The sequence below is a fragment of the Camelina sativa genome, chromosome 13, assembly GCF_000633955.1.
Source record: "Camelina sativa cultivar DH55 chromosome 13, Cs, whole genome shotgun sequence".
NCBI classification, from domain to species: domain Eukaryota; kingdom Viridiplantae; phylum Streptophyta; class Magnoliopsida; order Brassicales; family Brassicaceae; genus Camelina; species Camelina sativa.
The window spans coordinates 4,825,110-4,845,779 of record NC_025697.1 but is presented as its reverse complement, the minus strand read 5'-3'; the positions used below and the strand labels follow the sequence as shown (position 1 = coordinate 4,845,779).

The 20,670-nt window shown below is 33.5% G+C and overlaps 2 protein-coding genes across 2 annotated transcripts; both read right to left on the bottom strand.

Moving 5' to 3' along the window:
• On the bottom strand, window positions 6,238-8,685 carry LOC104737949. Its single transcript, XM_010458193.2, has 5 exons — window positions 8,659-8,685; window positions 8,415-8,591; window positions 8,244-8,297; window positions 6,918-7,061; window positions 6,238-6,641 (listed from the first exon to the last, which is right to left on the bottom strand). The coding sequence occupies exons 1-5, from the start codon at window positions 8,683-8,685 to the stop codon at window positions 6,381-6,383; spliced, it is 663 nt and encodes a 220-aa protein (XP_010456495.1). The 3' UTR covers window positions 6,238-6,380.
• Window positions 17,783-19,880, bottom strand: LOC104735178 (caffeoylshikimate esterase-like). Its single transcript, XM_010454911.1, has 7 exons — window positions 19,370-19,880; window positions 19,214-19,252; window positions 19,041-19,111; window positions 18,879-18,943; window positions 18,667-18,756; window positions 18,484-18,576; window positions 17,783-18,386 (listed from the first exon to the last, which is right to left on the bottom strand). The coding sequence occupies exons 1-7, from the start codon at window positions 19,777-19,779 to the stop codon at window positions 17,952-17,954; spliced, it is 1,203 nt and encodes a 400-aa protein (XP_010453213.1). The 5' UTR covers window positions 19,780-19,880; the 3' UTR covers window positions 17,783-17,951.

Sequence of the window (20,670 nt, the reverse complement as noted above, 5' to 3'; positions counted from 1 at the left end):
TATTAAATTGAGATTTTTTTTTCAACAAAAAATCATATAAATATAGCTTTTTGAATAACTAAAGCTAATAGAACATATTTTCTTCTTAGCACAAATAAAACTAAAAGATATATATAATGAGTATCACAAAAATCTCTATCACCTTTTTCCTTGTAATAATATTGACAATTTCGTTATCTGACGACAATGTTTTTGCCGCCTCAGAGGTATGATGTTTCTTACAAAAAAATTCTCTTCTATCTTATGTAAAATATAAAATCGAGAATATCCAGTATTATATATATATATATATGTATGTATGGGTATCATATGTACATGTTTTAAGATTTTTTTTAAAAATGTGTGTAGATCTTAGCTACCAAAATGCTAATCATATTTAAAAGTACATATAATTAGTTGTAGGTTGTATGTGTAGGACCACCAAACTATTTTGCTAAGTGTGCTATAGGATATTATGAAGATTATGAATGCATTCATGACTGTTTAACGAAAGGATACGATTATGGAGGTTGTGTTCCAAATCAGAGTTCTGGAAAATGTTGTTGCACTAAAAACTAAAAATCGATTATTTTTTCTTAGAATTGGTGATTTAAGCGATGAATTATGTTTTTATTAGCTTTTCTGTTGTTGGTTTTCAATTGTAATGGGCACCAAATTTATCCAAATAAAGTTATTTACTATATGGTATTGAATTAAATAAAAGTTAATGTAAAAGGCTTCGCTATAATGTTGTAATAATTTAATGGTGACTTTTCTCTCTAGAGGCGATTGTGAGGGTGATTTCCAGTTTCTTAACCGTCGCTCTGTTTCTCAAATCATTTTCTCTATGTAGAGTGTTTTCGACAAAAATAAGTGGTTTTTTGTTAGTTTTTGGCGGTTGTAATCTGCGGCAGTTATATGTTGGCAGTTTCTTTTCCCGAATTTGTTGAGGGATAACTGCCATCGGAAGGAGCATTGACTCACCTAGTAACAGAGGTGACCCAAGGAGTGAAGAGCTGATCCAAGGTGGCGGAATCCTCACCATAGACGTCAGAGATACCATCGCCGACGTCGGATCTATTATCGGCGACATCCTCACAGGGGTAACTCAGCAGGAGTACTTCCCATGTCTCTCTCTCTCTTCCGAGGAAAACACAACAAAATCAAGAAAAAACAGAGGAAGAAGGGTTTACGAAGTAGAGGTTGATGAATGATGAGCTTCGAAATATGTTTTTAAGTGAAAAAACATAAACTAAGCTACAATGTAAAAATCTCCCAGGCACGGGAATCGAGACTCTCTCACCAACCATGCCTTCCGGCATCGGTGAGACCTCTGTTCGCTGGCGTCGGGAGGTGAAAAACCTTTTTAACCTTTTTGAGTTTTTGTTATCTACCTAAGCTTTGCTCTGTTCTCTTATTCTACTTCTAATTTCTCTCCCCCCCAAAAAACCAAGCGAAACTTCCCAAGGAGTCTTCTTTTCTAAGGGTTATTTTACCGACGGAAGAGTTAATCGTTACTCTAAAAGCTCCGGTATGAACCAAATCTCGGATGCATACCCGCTCGTGAACAGTCCAACTGCTCCTCATCTCATAAATCTGAGCAAGACTTCATCACTACATCATTTGGCTCTAGATCTAGACTAGCATCAGCACCACCATTGTTTCCTTTACACTGGATTTCGTTGATGGCAAGAGCTTCTCTTGGACCATCAGATGTATCTTTTCTAGTGGGAATGCCGACGGCACACGGCGAGCTCATAAACTGGCGGATGGTCCAACAAGGTGCATCATCGCCGCACGCCACTCTGATCCTCTAGAACGGCGGCGACTCTTGCTCTCATCACCCACCAGCATCAACCCTAGGATTTACTAGGATGGGCCTCGATTACCAGTTAAGCATATTACTAGGATGGGCCTCTATCACCTTTTTTGTTGTACTAATATTGACGTCGTAATATTGACAATTTCGTACTAATATTGATAATTTTAAGATTTTTTTTTCAAAATATAGAATTGAGATCAACCACACACACATACATATATATATATATACACGTTTTAAAATTTTACATATGCTAAACATAGGTTAAAGAAGTAATTATTTTGTGGGTTGTATGTGTAGGACCACCGAATTGTTTTGATAAGTGTACTATAGGATATTATGAAGATTATGAATGTCACGTTGATTGTGCAATGAAAAATTATCGTACTGGACATTGTGTTCCAAATAAAAAATCTGGAAAATGTTGTTGCACTAAAGAATAAAAATCAATTATTTTCTTATAACTAGTGATTTAAGCTATGAATTATGTTTTTATTAAAATTAATGTTTTTTTGTTTTCAATTGTTATGTATACAATAAATTCATCGAAATAAAAGTTATTATTTTACTATATGTTATTGCTTTATTAAAACATAATTACACAATGAACACCTTTCTACTAAGTAACGTTCACATGTTTCAAATCTATATTTAAAAAGTGTGTAGAGCTACCAATGGTAGTGTTAAAAAAAATATTTTTGTTGTGGATTGTATTTGTAGGACCAGGGAATTGTATTGCTAAGTGTGCTACAGGATCCTATGAAGATTATAAATGCCACATTGACTGTGTAATGAGTAGATATCGTACTGGACACTGTGTTCCAAATGTAAGCTCTGGAAAATGTTGTTGCGATTGACCATAAAAATTGAGTGTTTTCTTACTATTACTCAAATTGATTGTTTTCTTATTAATAAAAAAGGTAACTAAAAATTAACCAAAAAAAAAAGCAACTCATCAACTTTCATTTGTCTCTCAAAGTTTAAAGTCATTTAAGGGGAAGATCATATGAGAGAGAATGCAACCTTATTTTTAAACCATCTGCATTTTTTTTAGGCAAGATTTAAAGTACAAGTGTTTGTCACTGTCACTCATGGAAGTCCCACTTTTGCTTTTCTGAGTTGTTTTTTTTACTATTTTTGTCTATGGCGAACCAAAAAAATCAAATACAAAAGATATTTCGACTCAGCTTATAGTTATCAGCAGTGATAGGATAGAACTATGGTTTTTTACAGGCGACTTCAATGAAATCATCGATTTTATTGAAAAAACTGGTGGACCTGAAAACTGGAGTAGAGAAAAATACCTAAACAACCAAAGAAGAATTGTGGATATTAGACTATCTCTAGAAAAAATTATGTCAAAACTAACTCCAGCCATTTTTCCTATGACCTAAACACACAACAACATGCTGGTGTCGACCGACACCACCTTGATGTTGCTCAACACCCCAACATTGCCACAACACGTCCATGTTAATCTCCAGTTAATTCACAACTAGTCGTTTATTCTACAAATCCATCGTTGGATATGATGCCTATAGCACTACGAAGCTCCCCACCAAATTTCAGACAAATTGGACTCTGTATCATCCTCCAAACGTTGCCCTAAAGTAGCCATATCAGACTAGTCTGCACTGTCTGTACGTAGTTGTTGATGTCGACCGACACCACCATAGTGTCGAACGACATCAACTCAGAAACCACGACCAGAACCTCCCTTCAAGCTCCTTTCCACCACAAAACCCTAATCCCTAACAACTCTCGATTCCCTAATCGATTAAATACGAAAACCAACACATATTACCTGGATAACAACCATGAGATAGCCTCCTTATCTCTCCCTGTCTACCACCAAATAATCACATCCTTCCACACACCCATGAAGAAGATAAATCTTCTTTATCCTCCTCTTATGCCCAAGCACAAGATCTTTTCCTCTAGCATCCTTGATGAACGACGAGAGAAGCTCCCCTTCAAGAATACTGCTCGATCTCCTCTTCTCCCTCACGCCGAGAACTCCTCCCTTTTCACCTCCATCCCCAATCCATCCCCTTTATCTTCTCTTCAAAGAGCCCTAAGCTCTCTTCTCTTCTCCTAGGGCATGAGACGGCTCGAAAGGGAACCCCTAACATGAAAAGGACGTTCTCCTTTTATATGAGAGACTTAGGGTTCCTCCAAACCACGCTAAACCACACCACAATTAGAGAACAAATGGGACGAGCCAACCACTTGTGGTGTCAAGTGATACTCCATTCCTGAGTTGCTATCCCCTGACACTCAAAGCCACCCAAAGAAATAAGTTCCTAACTTAGCTTCTCAGATCACAACCTCTGAACAACCAATTGTTTTTCTACTTGAACATTTCAAGATCAAATATCTCAACAACAACTTCTTGTTTTTTCGTAGCACTTATCGCGTCTAAACGAACTAGACAAGTTTATTTTAATTCGAGAACGTGTCCTAGAACCGTAACGCTTTGGTATTAAACTGAAACGACCGCACCCGGATTTCCAATCCTCACACAGGATCCATGGGAAACGATCTCACCGAAACCCCATAATTTCGACGAGACAACCGACGTATAAATCGCTTTATACAAAAACTCCCACCAATACAACAAACCCCACCTCATCTAGTTACTGAGTCGCACAACCAATCACTCCAAGAGAATAAGTAACAAGAGAGGTGGGCTGGAATATTTAATTTCGTCCAGCCACAGAAAACACTTCCCCACGAATACTTTGTTTCACTATCAACTCCTCCAGTGCGATTGGCACCTCTATCTGGAGTTGATCGTCACCCATCACGCCAATTGCAAACCAACATACATGGTGTTGAACGACACTCTCCTAGTGTCACACGACATCGACGACCACAACATCACTTCCGACGATCAATCCTCATCCAAACCTAACTCATGTCGTGATTCTATGACCCAAACACATAACAACATGCTTGTGTCGACCGACACCACCTTGGTCTTGCTCGACACCCTAACACATCCATAGAAAACATCCATATTTATCTCTAATCAAAAACTAATCATTCATCGCATAAATCCACCGTTGGATATGAAGCCTATAGCACCACACCAAATTTCAGCCAAATCAGACTCCATATCATCCTCCAAACGTTGCTTCGAAGTAGCAACCTCGGACCAATCAAAATTATGGTGCTGAAGATGATTATGCGTGGTTACCTTCAAAATTAGGAATATACTCAGCCAAATCAGCGTACCTTGAAGGACTTCAAGATCTTCCAAAACCATCCACTCTTCCACCTGCATTCTGAAACTTCAATTGGTCATCAGAGATACAAAATTTGAAAACATCTGCAAAGAAAAAAAAAATTCTATGGAAAGTTGTGATGGTTTCATTACCTATAGGGGAATTAATACCTCAAGACCAGAGGCATTAATGCAGAAGTAAAATGTCCTTTATCTCAAAAGGTGGAATCGACGGATTACCTCTTCCTTCATTGTACCTTTAGATCAAGGATCTAGGACTTGGCTCCATTCTCATCTTCTGGGAAACAATCTGAAGTGACGTCTGCTCTGGACCTCATCGAGAAAGCTAAATCCCAAATCTGCCTACTACCGTGTGGGATTGGATTTGAACTGCACCTCCCATGGATTATATGGGGCATCCAAAATGCTTGGAATAACCTGATCTTCCAAGATCGACCTACAACGCTGATGGAAACCCTAACCCAGGCCACAAAAGCTGTTCGAGAATGGAATTTGATTCAAGATCCCAAGAAACCGTAAGATCAAAGAGCGTGTATCGAAAACCCCCTTTGGAACCCGATGTCACTGCAGGTAACACAAATGCAACTTGGAGCAAGGATCTCAGATTTGCGGGTGTAGGTTGGGTCTTTAGCAACGAGCATGAGGGAATCAAAGTAAAGGGCTCTAACCTCGTTCATCAAACCAAATCCCTGCTGGTAGCTGAAGCGATCGAAATCCATCAGGCTCTAGCGGATGCTTCTACACTTGGTTTCACAAAACTCTCAATTGCCTCTGACTCTAAGTTAGTCATCGATGCAATAAATTTGGAGAATCCTCAGAAGGAACTCCTTGGGATTCTCCACGATATCCACTACCTATCGTCTAGCTTTGAGCTTGTTAGGTTTTCTTTTGTTCCTAGAGAGTTTAATAGAGAAGCTGATGCGATTGCAAAGCTCTCTCTCTCTCCATTGTTGTACTGAATACCAGTTAAGCGTATTAATGAATTATGCTTTTGACAAACAAAAAAAAATTGTTTTTAACTAGATTATTTTCATTCTTAGTAATTATTTAACAAATAGGATTTTCTTAATTGAAAATTACTAAGGTTAAAATTAAATTTAACACCATGTATTTATTATAAATATTCTCTTACAACAAAGATTTATAGAAAAAAATACTAAATAGTAAAAAAGAAAGCTACAACGAAAAAAAGAAAATGTGAGCCAACTGCCAAGGGAGCCGCTTCTGAATGAGTAAACCCTGGCCCCCGTAGAAGAAATGGGTCTTCCAATCTTCTGTGTAGAGATCCCTCACGTCGTAACATTCTGGATTGGGTGCTATTTTTAGCAACTTCTAGATTGGGATTGACTGAAGTTGGTTGTTGTTGTCAACGACTTCTAAGTTGCGGAAATAACTGCTTCTCCTAAATCCTTCATCAGGGAAGTGCCCCGAACCCATTTGAGTTGTCGTATGTCGCCCTAAACGCTGCGTGTTCAGAATTTCGCCTCCCCATTGTGCGTAGTTTGCGTGATCAGCCAGTGTTGAGATCTCTGATGGCCAATATCCTACTATGTTGTTGAACCCCAAACTGAGCCACCATCCTGATTTCCGATCCTGTATTTTATTTGTTAGTCAATTAAAAATCTATAGTTATATACATAATCATAAGAAAAATGTAAATATACATAAAATCTATACTACATATAAAAATAGTTGAAGTTATAAGCTTTTCACATACCATTTCAAATAACTAATTACGTTTACACATTTCGTTAATTAACATTTTTCTAATTCTAATAATATTTTCATAAATATTTTTATTAAAGGAAATAAATACAATTTTTATTATTAAAAATAAATATATATTTTAACTAAAATCTAGAAACTAACCTTCCACACGTTGACTGTAATTTCAGACTGGCTACCTCCTAGTGAAGAAACAGGAGAAATGGGGCCTCCGATTACTATATCGCCACTCGTTTGGATGAAACCTGGGCAGCAGACGTTGTAGCACCCAGTTTTGTATGCATTACCCTGTAAAACAATGACAACAAAAACACGTCATTGCTATTTAGCAGAACTAATTCAAAATCATGTTATAGTAGACAGTCCCGTCTCAAGATTTTTGTTAGACCCTGGTGAACATAAAAATTTTAGACCCCTTCGTCAAGAATTTTTTTTCCAACAAACCAGTAAAATTGTTAGGTAGATTCTTATTTTCTTAACAATATATATTTAATCCCGTTTTCTTTTCTTATAACGATAAATGATGATAAACAAAAAAAGTTGAGTGGATTTATAAAGAGTACTCCACTATTCAGTTATAGACTTCTAGTAGATTAGTAGTAGTGGTCCGTTTAATCTTTTATTTATTTGAAGTTGTAGTACTGTTGTAAGTAATCTTTTTAAGGGGTTGAAATATATTTCATTATTTTAAAAATATTATATATGTAATTGTTTATAATATTATTTGGATGCAACTCATGCAAATAATTTGTATGGTAAATATCACTCATGGAATGTAAATCTATTATGTAAATCTTATATTGTTAATTTTAATCCGTGCTAGAGTATATAAAATTATTAACCCGTGGTAGAGTGTGTCCAGCAGCTTCCGTGCTAGAGTATATAAAAATTTAATCTGTGCTAGAGTATGTAAGTCTTGAAATTATAATATAAATAAAAAAATTTCAATCGATGCTCTAGTACGGGTCCTAATTTTTATTGAACGTTGTGGTTTATCAATAAAATTTGTGAAAAATAAATTTGTAATATTGTATTTAAAGATCTTTGGAAACAACTTGATATAGGACTAAAATCTTCCGAAAATACAGTTTGGTATATCCATGATTTTATTTGTTACTATTAAATATATCAATTATCAATTTGGAATATTCCTAATTAAGGTTGCACCCAATATTTAGATATAACGATTAATATATGAATTAATCTATAACTTATCTATAACCTATTTGTAACTATTTATTAAAAATATAAAATCTACAAAAACTATATTGTGTACTTCTCTTTTTAATATTAAAAAGGGGATAGTAATAGTATTTCCAGCTCTGAAGTAATTACATACGAAATTCATATTATAAACAAGAAATGTATAGAAATTCTATTATGAATAATATTTATAATTTATGTTTTGTTAAGTAATTAAAGAAACAAAAAAAAGAGTAGAATATATGAATTTTAAAGAATCAAACGTACCGTCCAAAAGACGAATAACCTAGGCCTGTTGTCCCTATACACCGTCGGCAGAACCTGCATATTTAAATAATGAAAACAAATTATTGCTTTAGTCGTTTGTAATATATATATAACTAAAATTTAGGAAGTCAATAACAAACAAAATTCAGATGTAATATTTGAACTTATTACCTGCCAACCTATTTCAATGGTGTTAAGATCATCACTCTTATAATCGCCCGAGGCAATCCAAATCTGCGCTACAGACATCTCTTTGGCTCCTTCTTCTATCGCCGGGGCCCAAACGTTGACTATCGCTTTTGTACCATATATTTCTGGCGTGCTATTCGTAGAAGATACGATCGCATACTACATTCAACCATAATATCGAGAGTAATTATTAATAAGAATACTTACTTAAGGATTGTACTGTTACATTTAACTTTTTGCAAAAGTATCGCATTTTTTTGTATAATTATAATATAAGAAACTAGGAATTAGAACCACAAAGATAGAAGAAAGACATTAACAATCTAAGTCAGTAACTGGAGTCTACCAATGAAATTGGTAATATAAGTCATTAACCGCAAGTTAAGTCTAAGAAGTTAATACAAGTCATTAACCGGAGTCTACCAGTGAAATTTTAGTAAATCGATAGATAGATAACAAAAGATCATAAAATTTCACCAATATTAATTTATAGAGGTTTTCATGTATGATCGTCAAAAAAAAAAAAGAGGTTTTCATGTATGTTTCGTTTGGTTCGGTCGACTCCGGTTTTTTTTTTTTTTTTTTTTTTATCACCACAACTTACACATTAGTTAAGTTACTTCTTCCGGTTTCATATCGACGACCGTCGGTTTAAAATGGGATCAACGTCAAGTCAATGCCGGCGATCTTCGTGGAAAGATTTTAGCTCTTGATCGCATGACTCGTGATGGGACCGATTCTGTCACTTTCTATTCACTGACTCGTTTATCGTACAGCTCACTAATCAGTTTGTTGTATTCAAAATCTGCTGTGAATTTTTTTCTTAAAAATGTGATTAAGCTTTCTGTTGAGTTGAGATTTTGGTGCCAAACGATTATATGTGACACGGCGGTGATTCGAGCGTGTTACAAATTCGGAATTTTTTGAAGTAGGAAGAGTAATCTTAGGGGTGAAGACTTTTAATTGTGAATAATCTTGAGAAATGCGTATAAAGTGTTTGATAAAATGTCTGAACTAAAATGGTGTTACTTGGACGTTGATGATTATGTATATGCAAATGGGGTTTTCGTAAAAAAGCAAACAAGATTTTGGGGATTTCAATCAGATAAGCTCTCTGTTGGAGAACTTGTCTCTGGGAAAGCAATTGCATTCTTGGGCCACTAGATCAGGGACTCGCGGATGATGTTGAGTGTAGTTTAGTTGATTATTATGTATGCAAAATGCTTTCTGGATGTTTCGCTAGATGATTTGCAGAAAGGTATTTGATAGAAAACTGCAGGATCCTAGTGTTATGCCTTGGACGGCAATACTGAAATCTAGGTACACAAGGTCGTTTCCAAACAAATGATTTCACTTTCTCACTGTCCTCCAATCCAATCTTTTAGTATAAGGTACGTTTCTTGGAGCTTGCAGAGTTCACAGTAACACGCACAGAACTTGGTAAGATGGCTGCGAGGAAGATCTTAGAACTTGATCCGAATGAGCCTACAGCTTATATACATGGAACTGGGAAGAAGAGTCTAGGTAGATGAGGAGGGAGATGAAATAGAGAAACTTGGTTAAAAGAGGTTTCAGTTGGAAAGATAAAAGGAAAGAGGATGATGGGGCAGAGAAGGAATGTTTATAAGTTCTACGTAGAGAAAGTTAAGAGGATGATTGGGTGAGAAAACCGCAGTTACATTTGGGCTTATAAGCACGGAGAAATCTAGACCGGGTTTGGGTGTTCAAGAACTAATCAAAGGGTATGCGGAGATGGTCATAACACGATGAAATAAATGTTGATGGTCTCTGGTAGAGAGATTGTGTTGAGGGAATCGTTCATCATTTTAAAGATGGAAAATGTTCTTGTAATGATTATTGGCTAGTACGTAAACTAATTAGATGCGTTTACTAGAAATAGATTTATGGTGAGTATATTGGAGAAAGTCTTAAAAATCAAAATGAATAGTGAATATAACATTTCTTGTTTTAAATAGTTAAGAATATATAAAAAGGTTATATATATATATATATATATATTTTGTTAACATGATATATTTGAATATAATAAATAATGGGTGTAGGCAAAGATATTAATGTAATAAGAACATATTGCCTGACGAAGGTAGACTGCAATCATATGTTGTTATATTCACTATTGCCTGTTTGAACCTAGGTTTTTGAGAAATATGGCTTAATCGTAGAGCATATTTTTTTGTATAGGCTTAGGCTTTTGTTATGGGCTTAGTGTAATATCAGATCAAAAAGAGGTAGGAGATGTTATTCCTATTTCTCTTGGGCCTGAGTTGGTTTATTCTGTAAAAAGTAACAACCTTTTCTAATATTAATTCCAGTTGATCGAAAAAATAAGAACATATTGCCTGCAAATTGAATGTTTATCAAATTAACATTATAGTCAACATGATATTAAAATAAAATATAATTATATTCAATTGGCTATAATGTTAATTTGATAAACTAAAATTAATTGGCTATCATGTTGACTATAAAATATAATATAATTATATTCAATTGGCTATAAAATAAAATTCACAAATTTGCTACTTCTTTTTTCATTTAACATGTAAATTTGTCAAAGCCCGGCCCAGTATCTTTTGGATTCTAATTTATATCGACAAAGTCGTTCTTTTTTTCTCCTCTTAGAAATAAAATAACACACCTAGAGAGTGTTTCAATCATGTTTACTATTACTTTTTGTTTAGTTTGTTTCAATGATGTTTTAAATATAGGTTCGAATTTTATTACCTCATGCCCGGGGTGGTCGAGCTGAAGAAGAGGGAAGACGAAAAGAGAAAAAGAGAAGACATGCGAGGATAAATCGAAGCATCTTTTGTTGATCTCTATACAAGAAGCAACACCCGTACGATTAGAGAACCAACTCAAAAGAGAGATTCACTTGCAGCTCCGAAGAAAGATCACAGCACTCGACGGAAAAAACTTGCCCTCAAGCCCGACAACACCATCCTACCTCACACTATGGTTCACCAATTTCCACAGTTCGTAGCTCCTATCTATCTTTTTGTTGTATCTCGTTCTCTTTTGGTCTTATAAACTCCAGAGCGATGCTCAATGTATTATGGCTCCTTCGATTAATATAAACCGGTATCTCTTTTTTAAAAAGAAAAAAAGAAAAAAAGAAAAATAATCACAAAACTATATTCTCTCACACACGAATCTCTCTCTATCTGCAAGAGTCTCTCATTTGGCCATTGTAGCATTAACTTTATTTGGTTCGTTTTCCTTTTCGGTAAGACTGAGGGAAGATATAAAAGGATTTACTTCAAGAACACCAAACCCTTGCGTGCTTGTATTTAAATGGCATTGGCCCCATTGGGTTTAATCTAACTTTTATTGAGCTAGTGAGCTTCCCTTTTTCTTTTGATAGTGTTCAAAATAATTTTACTTCATATTAAAATATTATGATAGATATATAGTCTACTTTTATTCTCCCTTAATTGTTAAACCTTGACATTATAAATATATATATATATATATATATATATATATATATAATTTTCAAGATATATTTGATTCAATACATATACTATTCTTCAAATTACTGAAAATTGCCATTTTTTTAAATCGTTTAGAAGATATATATGATTCAATATTATATCTCAAAATAGATTAGATCTTGGTTTATTTATTGAGTTCATGTATGTACGTAAATGGCGAAGGCTCGCTCAATTTCAATAGGATTTCAATTTATATTAAAAAGATAAAACTGAATAAATAAACTATATATAAAATGTTCTAAGGAATTTAATTATTGTAAATGTATCTATATTGTATTTGTTTATGGTCTTGATTAGTATTTTAGTAGAAAGGGCCGTGCCTCGTGCTTTGAAAAAATAAACTTCCGCCTACGGCATCATGTTTTGGAAAAATATCAAAGCACTATTTTTAATCATAGATATGTTACGTTCAACAAACCCTTATTTACTAACTTTAGTTTTTTTTGGTAAGGTCTAACAAAAGTATCCTCATTTACGTTTCCAACTTTTTTAGCTCTTGTATAGACGGTTGATTTCAATCAAGTTTTATTTAAGTTAAACAAAAAAATAAACTGAATAAATAGACGAACCATCATCGTTCATCTTCATCATAAAAGTAAGCCTGCTCTCTTATGTATTCTTCCTTTTGTTTTTTTATCGTTTTAGTTGTACTTGTTTTTAGTAGAATTCTACTACTTTAAAATTTTGTTTTAAAATACAATTGTTTAACACTATGTTAATCGTTTTTAGTTTTTTCAACAAACCCTTATTTACTAACTTTAGTCTTTTCGGTAAGGTCTAACAAAAGTATCCTCATTTACGTTTCTTCCTTTTTAGTTCTCGTATAGACGGTTGATTTTAATCAAATTTCATTTAAGTTAAACAAAAAAAACAAACTGGATAAATAGACAAACCATCATCGTTCATCTTCATCATAAAAGTAAGCCTGCTCTCTTTATGTATTCTTCTTTTTGTTTTTTTATCGTTTTAGTTGTACTTGTTTTTTAGTAGAATTCTACTACTTTAGAATTTTGTTTTAATTAAAATGCAATCATAATTGTTTAACACTATGTTAATCGTTTTTAGCAGAACACTCTTGTATTTGTTTAAGCATGTTATATATAAGAATATTTGAGTCATTTTGTTATCTTATTATTTAAAATTTGTCCCAAAAAAAATTATTTATGTAAAAATATATAACTAGTTAAAAAAATTATAACTTTGAAAGTTTCGTTTGTTTGCTACATTAGGTTTTATATGTTTTTGTTATTTGACTATGGTGTTTATTATTGTCAACTTAAAACAAAAAATGAATTCGAGTTGCTACCGGCACCAATAAGTTAACGTCTTAGCACGACTGCGTAGCATAAGATGCAGCTGGTTGGAGACCAAATTTACACTGGGCACTTCTATTTTAGTTTTATCCTTCCTTATCTCTTTCCTTTCATTTTTATGTGGGGTGTTTTGAGCTCATGGAATCGTATCTTTTTCAAGTTATTAAGGCCAATGATGACTTGACAAGAAAGCATAAGCAATTTTTCCTGTTTTGGTTATTGCGTACACTGAAGAGAGAACTTTTAATTCTACCATGGGATTGGGAATCATTTTTTTCTTCCTTTTAACTAAATAAATCAGTTTTTTTCCTTTTTCCACTGTCATTTACTCATTTTTCAATTCACATTAATTTTCGAAACTGTTACAATTTTATTATACTTTTCATTTATACATTACATTACTGATCTCCAAATTTATTTAAAAAATGGCATAGGAATGAAAAGCTGAATTTTTGTTTTCTTACGTTTTTTTTAGCAAATATTGTAATTTTTTTAAAAAAAATGTTGTCCATATTCAAAACTACAATTTTTCTTAATACATTTTAAATACGTCAACATCTATATTCTTTTTCTTTTGATAAATAGCATCTATGTTTGATTCATCATGATTCATGAACTAGACAGAAAATCACAAACTTCAATGGGCACAGGAGATGACATAAAGTTTTTTTTCTATTCTTAAACTAAAATTTGCTCCACGCTATAGTTAATAAATATGTCTACTAATGTTAAAATATTAATTACAACATAAAACGAAGTTTGTCAACAAAAATTGAAAAAAATAAACATGATTCACTGTATAAGATTTAATTTGCCCAACAAAACTAAAAATTTCATTCACAATAGGAACTAACGATAATAAGAAATCTTTCAATAGTAGTCATTTTATTAATATTTGTTTAAAACTTTAAATGAATATGTTTTACTCTACAAAATAAAATAAAAAGAAATAACTTAAGTATTGGGAAATGTAGAGAATAAAAATCGATTATTTTCTTATAATTGGTGATTTAAGCAATGAATTATTTTTACTTTTCTTTTTCAATTTTAATGGGTACTATTTTGTACTGATAAGAAATACGTTACGGAACTGAAATGCCTGATAACAAAACCAAACATTTATTTCGGATAACTTCAGTAGGATTTTTGTGGATAAACTTTTTTTTGTCACAGAGAGATTTTTGTTTCTTCTATAGAGTATCAGTTAAAGTATCAACAATGATAATGTATATACTTATGAAGTACGCATTCACAAATTTATCTTCATATATGATACGGTAAATTTCAAAAATCAAACAATTAATAGATTAAATTCATTATATATGTATCTCCTACACTTTGGCTTCTGATTTTATAATCACACCATTTGTATCACAACTACCACCTAGAGAAGAAGAAGAAGAACTCTGATATGTCGCATTTGATCTTCTACTAGAGGCCAGGGGCTGATCCGTTAACATTATCAAGCCGCTTCATCATCCAGTCGATGATATCACGACTGACATCCTCACGCTTAGGTACAAAGAAAAGCTCGTGTAAGAAACCATCATAGACTTTGATCTCTTTGAAAACTGATGGTGCCTAATTATACAAATCTTGTGAAGCTAGTGGATCAGTGACTTTTTCGTTGTACCATGGAGAACAAAAAAAGGTATTGTAATGTACTTGAAATTCCGGGTCAAATAAGATATACAGATACCATGTGGCAATTAGTTGGAGCTTCTTCTTTGACATTTTTGGTTTAAAATAAAAGATAATTTATGGTTTTAAATTACAATAAAAATGAACATGTACGAATGTGGGCTTCATGTATGAGTACGACCCATTTGTGGGTGGAATCTGGTTTTTGCTTATTTGTGAACAGGTGTCCATGACAGCTGTTAACTCTAGAGGTCTTACGTGTCAAGTTCTGAAAGCAAGTTTTAGAAGAGAACTCTACTTTAAATTCTTTTGTTGTTATTATTTTGGGGGAGAAGTCGATAAATTTGCAGAAGACGATAAATTTACTCGGCTTACTTTCATACATAAAGAATTAAGGTGACCCATTAACCACTTATTACAAATATAACCCACAGCTCATTAACCTTGTTTAGCATGGAAAAAAAAGAGAAGAAAAAGATGATAGATGTGGCAATCATTTGGAGCTTCCTTAGATATGGAAGCCTACTTTATTATATTAAACATGTGATTAAGAGAATGAAACCCAACATCAATCATATGCAAAACTTTGTCATCTGTCCTTATAATTTTAAATTTTACTAAGTAAATACCATAAGAAAAAAATAATATATTGAGTGCATGTAATTAAATTAAATGTACACTACATTAAGAATGCAGGATTATATTGGTGAAAGATAACCCACAGTCCATTAACCTTGTTTAGCATAGAGAAAATGGAAGAAAAATATGACATGTGTAAGATATACAAGCGCCACGGGACAATTAGTTGGAGTTTCCTTAGAAATGGAAGCATACTTTATTATCTTAGATTGAGACTTAAAATGTTTTTCTATAAAATATTTTTTTACAGTAAATAAGAAATAATATTTTTCCAAAACTTTCTTGGTAGCAATTAGCAAATATGAAAGAATCATTATGGTCAAAATAAAATATTGGGGTATTAAATTAAAATAAAATCAACAAAAAAAATCATATAAATATAGCTTTTCTAAGGTACTAAAGCTATAAAAATCTTTTCTTCTCAACATAAATAAAACAAAAAGATACATATAATGAGTATTACAAAAATTTATATCACCTTTTTTCTTGTAATAATATTGACAATTTCGTACAACAATGTTTTAGCCGATTCAGGTATGATGTTTCTTACAAGAAGAATTCTTTTGTATCTTATTATTATGTAACTATTTTTTATAATTTTAAAGATTTTTTATTTTCATGATATAAAATCTAGAACAGCCATTATATATATATATAATGCTAAACATATGATTAAAGAAATAATTATGTTGTGGGTTGTATGTGTAGGACCTCTTAATTGTTTTGCTAAGTGTATTATAGGATATTATGTAGCAATTTTAACTTTTTATGTAAAATATAGAATCGAGAATAGCCAATATATATATATATATATATATATATTAATATATGTATGGGTATCATATGTACATTTGTTTTAAGATTTTCTTTTAATTTTTTTTTTGTAGATATCTAGCTACCAAAATGATAAACATATATTGTGGGTTATATGTGTAGGACCACCAAATTATTTTGCTAAGTGTGATATAGGATATTATGGAGATAATGAATGCCATATAGATTGTGCAATGGATGATTACCGTACTCGACATTGTGTTCCAAATGAAAGATCTGGAAAATGTTGTTGTAATAGAAAATAAGTCATATTATTTTCATATAATTGGTAATTTAAGCGATGAAATATATTTTTATTAATTTTTCTGTTTTTGGTTTTCAACTGTAATGGGTACTAAATTCATCAAAATAAAATTTATTTTACTATATGTTAATGCTTTTGTTAAAACATAATTACAGTAGAAAAAAATGTTTCTAATCTAGATTAAAGTAAAATAGTTTTTTTTAAGTGTGTAAAGCTACCAAAATGTTAAACATATACTATAAAAGTATAAATTATGTTGTGGGTTGTATGTGCAGGAATAGGATCACCGAACTGTTTTGCTAAGTGTGCTACAGGACATTATGAAGATAATGAATGCATCCATGACTGTGTAACGAAAGGATACGATTATGGAAGTTGTGTTCCAGATCAGAATTCTGGCGATTGTTGTTGCACTAAATATTAAAAATCGATTATTTTCTTATAGTTGGTGATTTAAGCATGAATTATGTTTTTATTAAATTTTATGTTTTTGGTTTTCAATTGTATTGGGTATTAAATTCATCGAAGTAAAAGTTATTTTACTACTACTCTATGTTATTGCTTTTATTAAAACATAATTACATAACGAAATAGAATCGAATATATATCATTTGCTCCTTCGCTTCAATTATCCATCCCCTTTCTACTAAATAACGTCCAAATGTTTCTAATCTCTATTAAAAAAAGTGTGTAAAGCAACCAAAATGCTAAAGATAGTTTTAAAAATAATATTTTTGTTTTGGGTTGTATGTGTTGGGTTGTATCATGTATGTGTAGGACGAGGGAATTGTATTGGTAAGTGTGCTACATAATTCTATGAAAATTATGAATATTATATTGACTGTGTAATGAGTAGATACCGTACTGGATACTGTGTTTTAAATCAAAGATCTGGAAAATGATGTTGCCATTGACCATAAAAATTGATCGGTTTCTTGTTATTGATCATTTCAGCGATGATTTATGTTTTTGTTTGTTTTCAGTTTTAATGGGTTCTAAATATTTGTACTGATAATAAATAAGTAACCAAACCGAAATGCCTGATAACCGAACCAGACATTTATTCAGATAACTTCAAAAGGATTTTTTGTGGATAAACCTTTTTTCGTCACTCAAAAAATGTTTTCTTCTATAAAGTCAGTTACAGTATCTTATATGTATGCATTCACAAATCTATCTTCATATGAAAGTTCTTCAATAATCAAACAATTCATAGATTAAAACCATTGTATATGTATCTCCTACACTTGCTTCTGATTTTACAACCACACCATTTGTATCGCAACTACCACCTAGAGAAGAAGAAGACCTCTGATATGTCGCATTTGATCTTCTACCAGAGGCCAGGGGCTGATCCGTTAACAACATCAAGCCGCTTCATCATCCAGTCGATGATATCACGACCGACATCCTCACGCTCAGGTTCAAAGAGAAGGTCGTGTAAGAAACCATCGTAGAGTTTGATGTCTTTGAAAACTGATGGTGCCTGATTGTACAAATCTTGTGAAGCTAGTGGATCAGTGACTTTGTCCTCTGTACCATGGAGAACAAAGAAAGGCACTGTAATAGACTTGAAGTTCCGGGTCAAGTAAGCTGTTATGCGAAGAATCTCATGGCCTGTTCGGACTCTTATTGGACCCGTGTAGACTAACGGATCAGAGTATTTGGCTAAGAGAGCTTCAGGGTCTCTTGAGACCGGAATGCCTCTCTTGTTTGCTCCTTTGAATTGGAACCTTGGGGCGACCAACGAGAAGATTGGAGCTATTGCCTACAAAGAAACATATGATCTAACGATCACCCACAAAATTCTCTAGCCGAGTATGAAAAAGCATCTAACTTGAATACAGCAAAGGAGACTGACTTACTCCGACAATGGGATGAGCGGGTTTGACACGAAGTGCAGGCGATGTCAGGACAATGCCAGCTAACATATCTTCAATAGAGGGAGATGAAGCTGCCTATGTTAACACAAGGTAGACCCTTAAAGTCAGGACACTGTAAACAATAAAAATCTTGAAGAGAGCTTCAAAGGTACGAAATTAAAGTACCTTCAAAACCACAGCTCCACCAGTAGAGTGACCAAAGAGGAAACACGGTACCCCCGGATTCTCAGACCTAATCTTTTCCAAGAAAGCTTCCTGTCGAAATTCAAATCAAGACACCAAATCACTAAATCAAGATGGAACATTTCTCTAGTTTCATAACCAAAAAGCAAAACAAAAAAACAACAACTAATGTCTGTAAGATTGTGTGAACTTACGGTGTCGACAACAACATAATCAAGAGAAGGAACATAGCCATGCAAACCATCACTCCCACCGTGACCTAATACAGTAACATATGGCGACCTGTTCAGACCCACAGTTTCAGAACAAAATATGAAAATGAAAAAAAAGAAACAGAACAAGCTCGTGTTCATTACCAATCCAGTCCATAGCGTATACACCTAAATGACTCGAGTTAAGCTGCTTAGCGAATTGAGAATATCTTCCACTGCACATTTTAAGAAAATTCACAGAATGAGAGATTCATTGATCAAAGAACAGAGATTTAATAAAACGAACTAAAATTGAAAAAAAGTATAGATTTTTTCACCTGTGTTCATTCAATCCATGGATAATAATCAAAATCCCTCTGAAAACACAAACAAAATTTTCAAAATTCAAAGTCAAAATCGATACCAGAAGAAGAACTTAACCGGAGAACTCTAATTTTGTGCATGCAAAAAAATTCGAAAGGCTAATTAATTACCTAAGTTCGCCGGAGAGAGGTAACCACGACCGAGAGAACAAAGCGTTACCACGACGGCCGTAAAACAAATAACTGCTCCAACGACAAGAGATCTCTCCATCTCCGACCATCTCAACGCTTTCCGCTAACGAACGACGTCTAGCCGTGTCTTCCTCCTCCAGCTTCCAAGCCATCTTCCGTCTCCATCTTCTCGAAGGAGCAGGATCAGCCTCCTCTACTTCCTCCTCCTCCTCTTCCGGCGTTGAAAGAGGCGAGACACGGCGACGAGGACGGAGACGGAGAACGAGGAGAAGAGAAAGAACGAGGGAGAGAACGAAGACGAGACACTTCCTTAGCGTTCTCAATATAAAAATTATCCGATTGCTCGCACCTGATGTCAATTGCTCCATTTCCCCCGACGTTGACGCCATCGCCGGAAAAAAAATAAAAATTCACAAATCGTAAAAATAATAAAAATGGAAAAAAAAAAAAGAAGAAAGAAAGAAGGAAAGCGTGTAACAGAGAAAATGTCAGAAAAAAATTGGGGCAAAGGGTGGGGACTCAATTTATAAGAGGTGAATACTTTTTAATCTGATACAGCGGCGGAGTATCGTGTGAGTGACTACGTGGCTATATGTAACTGGTTGTTGAGCTAACGAGATTATGTAGTAATGTTGTTGAGCGGTCAAAGTCAGAGATTTGGACGGTGCTGATACTGTGTTTCCGCGAGGGTTCGGTCAAGAACCGTTGATGAGTTGGATAGAATTGATATAAATGGTCCGTTACGGGTTATACGACATTTATTAATTAATTGACTCGCGCGACTTGGCTTAAAAACCGCGTTTTAAGAAACTGATTATTGTTTTTTTTTCGCTATATTAAAATTGATATTATATCGGTATATCCTTTTATTTCGTTACATTGAATTTGTATGCCTAATATGTTCAATTTGACACATTCTTATTGATTTATTATTATAATCATATGATCGTGTATTTATTATATACTTTATATATATATACATAAAACTATACACACGAGAAAGTGAGAAGCAAGCTGAGTCACAGGAGATAGATCAAATCATTTAATTAATGGATTAAGTAGGATTTTGGAACGTGTTGACCAGAAGTTGCCACTAGGCATCATCCGCACCAAGTGATTCATTTTCTTGTTCATCCAACTGTTAATCACACGTCTTTTACAGATAACGATGCCTCTTTATTATCACATTTTTCACATACTTATTGGGATCCCCATAATGAGTTGTTGCTTTCATCCTCTTTAGTTTTGGAATGTTTGCGAGAAAATAAATGGCAGGTAAA

What these genes read in the sequence shown, in the direction of transcription:
- LOC104737949 (XM_010458193.2), bottom strand. Translation starts at nt 8,685, where the DNA reads ATGCGATACTTTTGCAAAAAGTTAAAT. An exon ending in ACTTTTGCAAAAAGTTAAAT is followed by an intron (nt 8,592 to 8,658) that starts GTAACAGTACAA and finishes GGTTGAATGTAG; the next exon opens with TATGCGATCGTATCTTCTAC. An exon ending in CCATTGAAATAGGTTGGCAG is followed by an intron (nt 8,298 to 8,414) that starts GTAATAAGTTCA and finishes TTAAATATGCAG; the next exon opens with GTTCTGCCGACGGTGTATAG.
- LOC104735178 (XM_010454911.1), bottom strand. Translation starts at nt 19,779, where the DNA reads ATGGCGTCAACGTCGGGGGAAATGGAGCAATTGACATCAGGTGCGAGC. An exon ending in CCTCTCTCCGGCGAACTTAG is followed by an intron (nt 19,253 to 19,369) that starts GTAATTAATTAG and finishes TTGTGTTTTCAG; the next exon opens with AGGGATTTTGATTATTATCC. An exon ending in ATTATGTTGTTGTCGACACC is followed by an intron (nt 18,757 to 18,878) that starts GTAAGTTCACAC and finishes GAATTTCGACAG; the next exon opens with GAAGCTTTCTTGGAAAAGAT.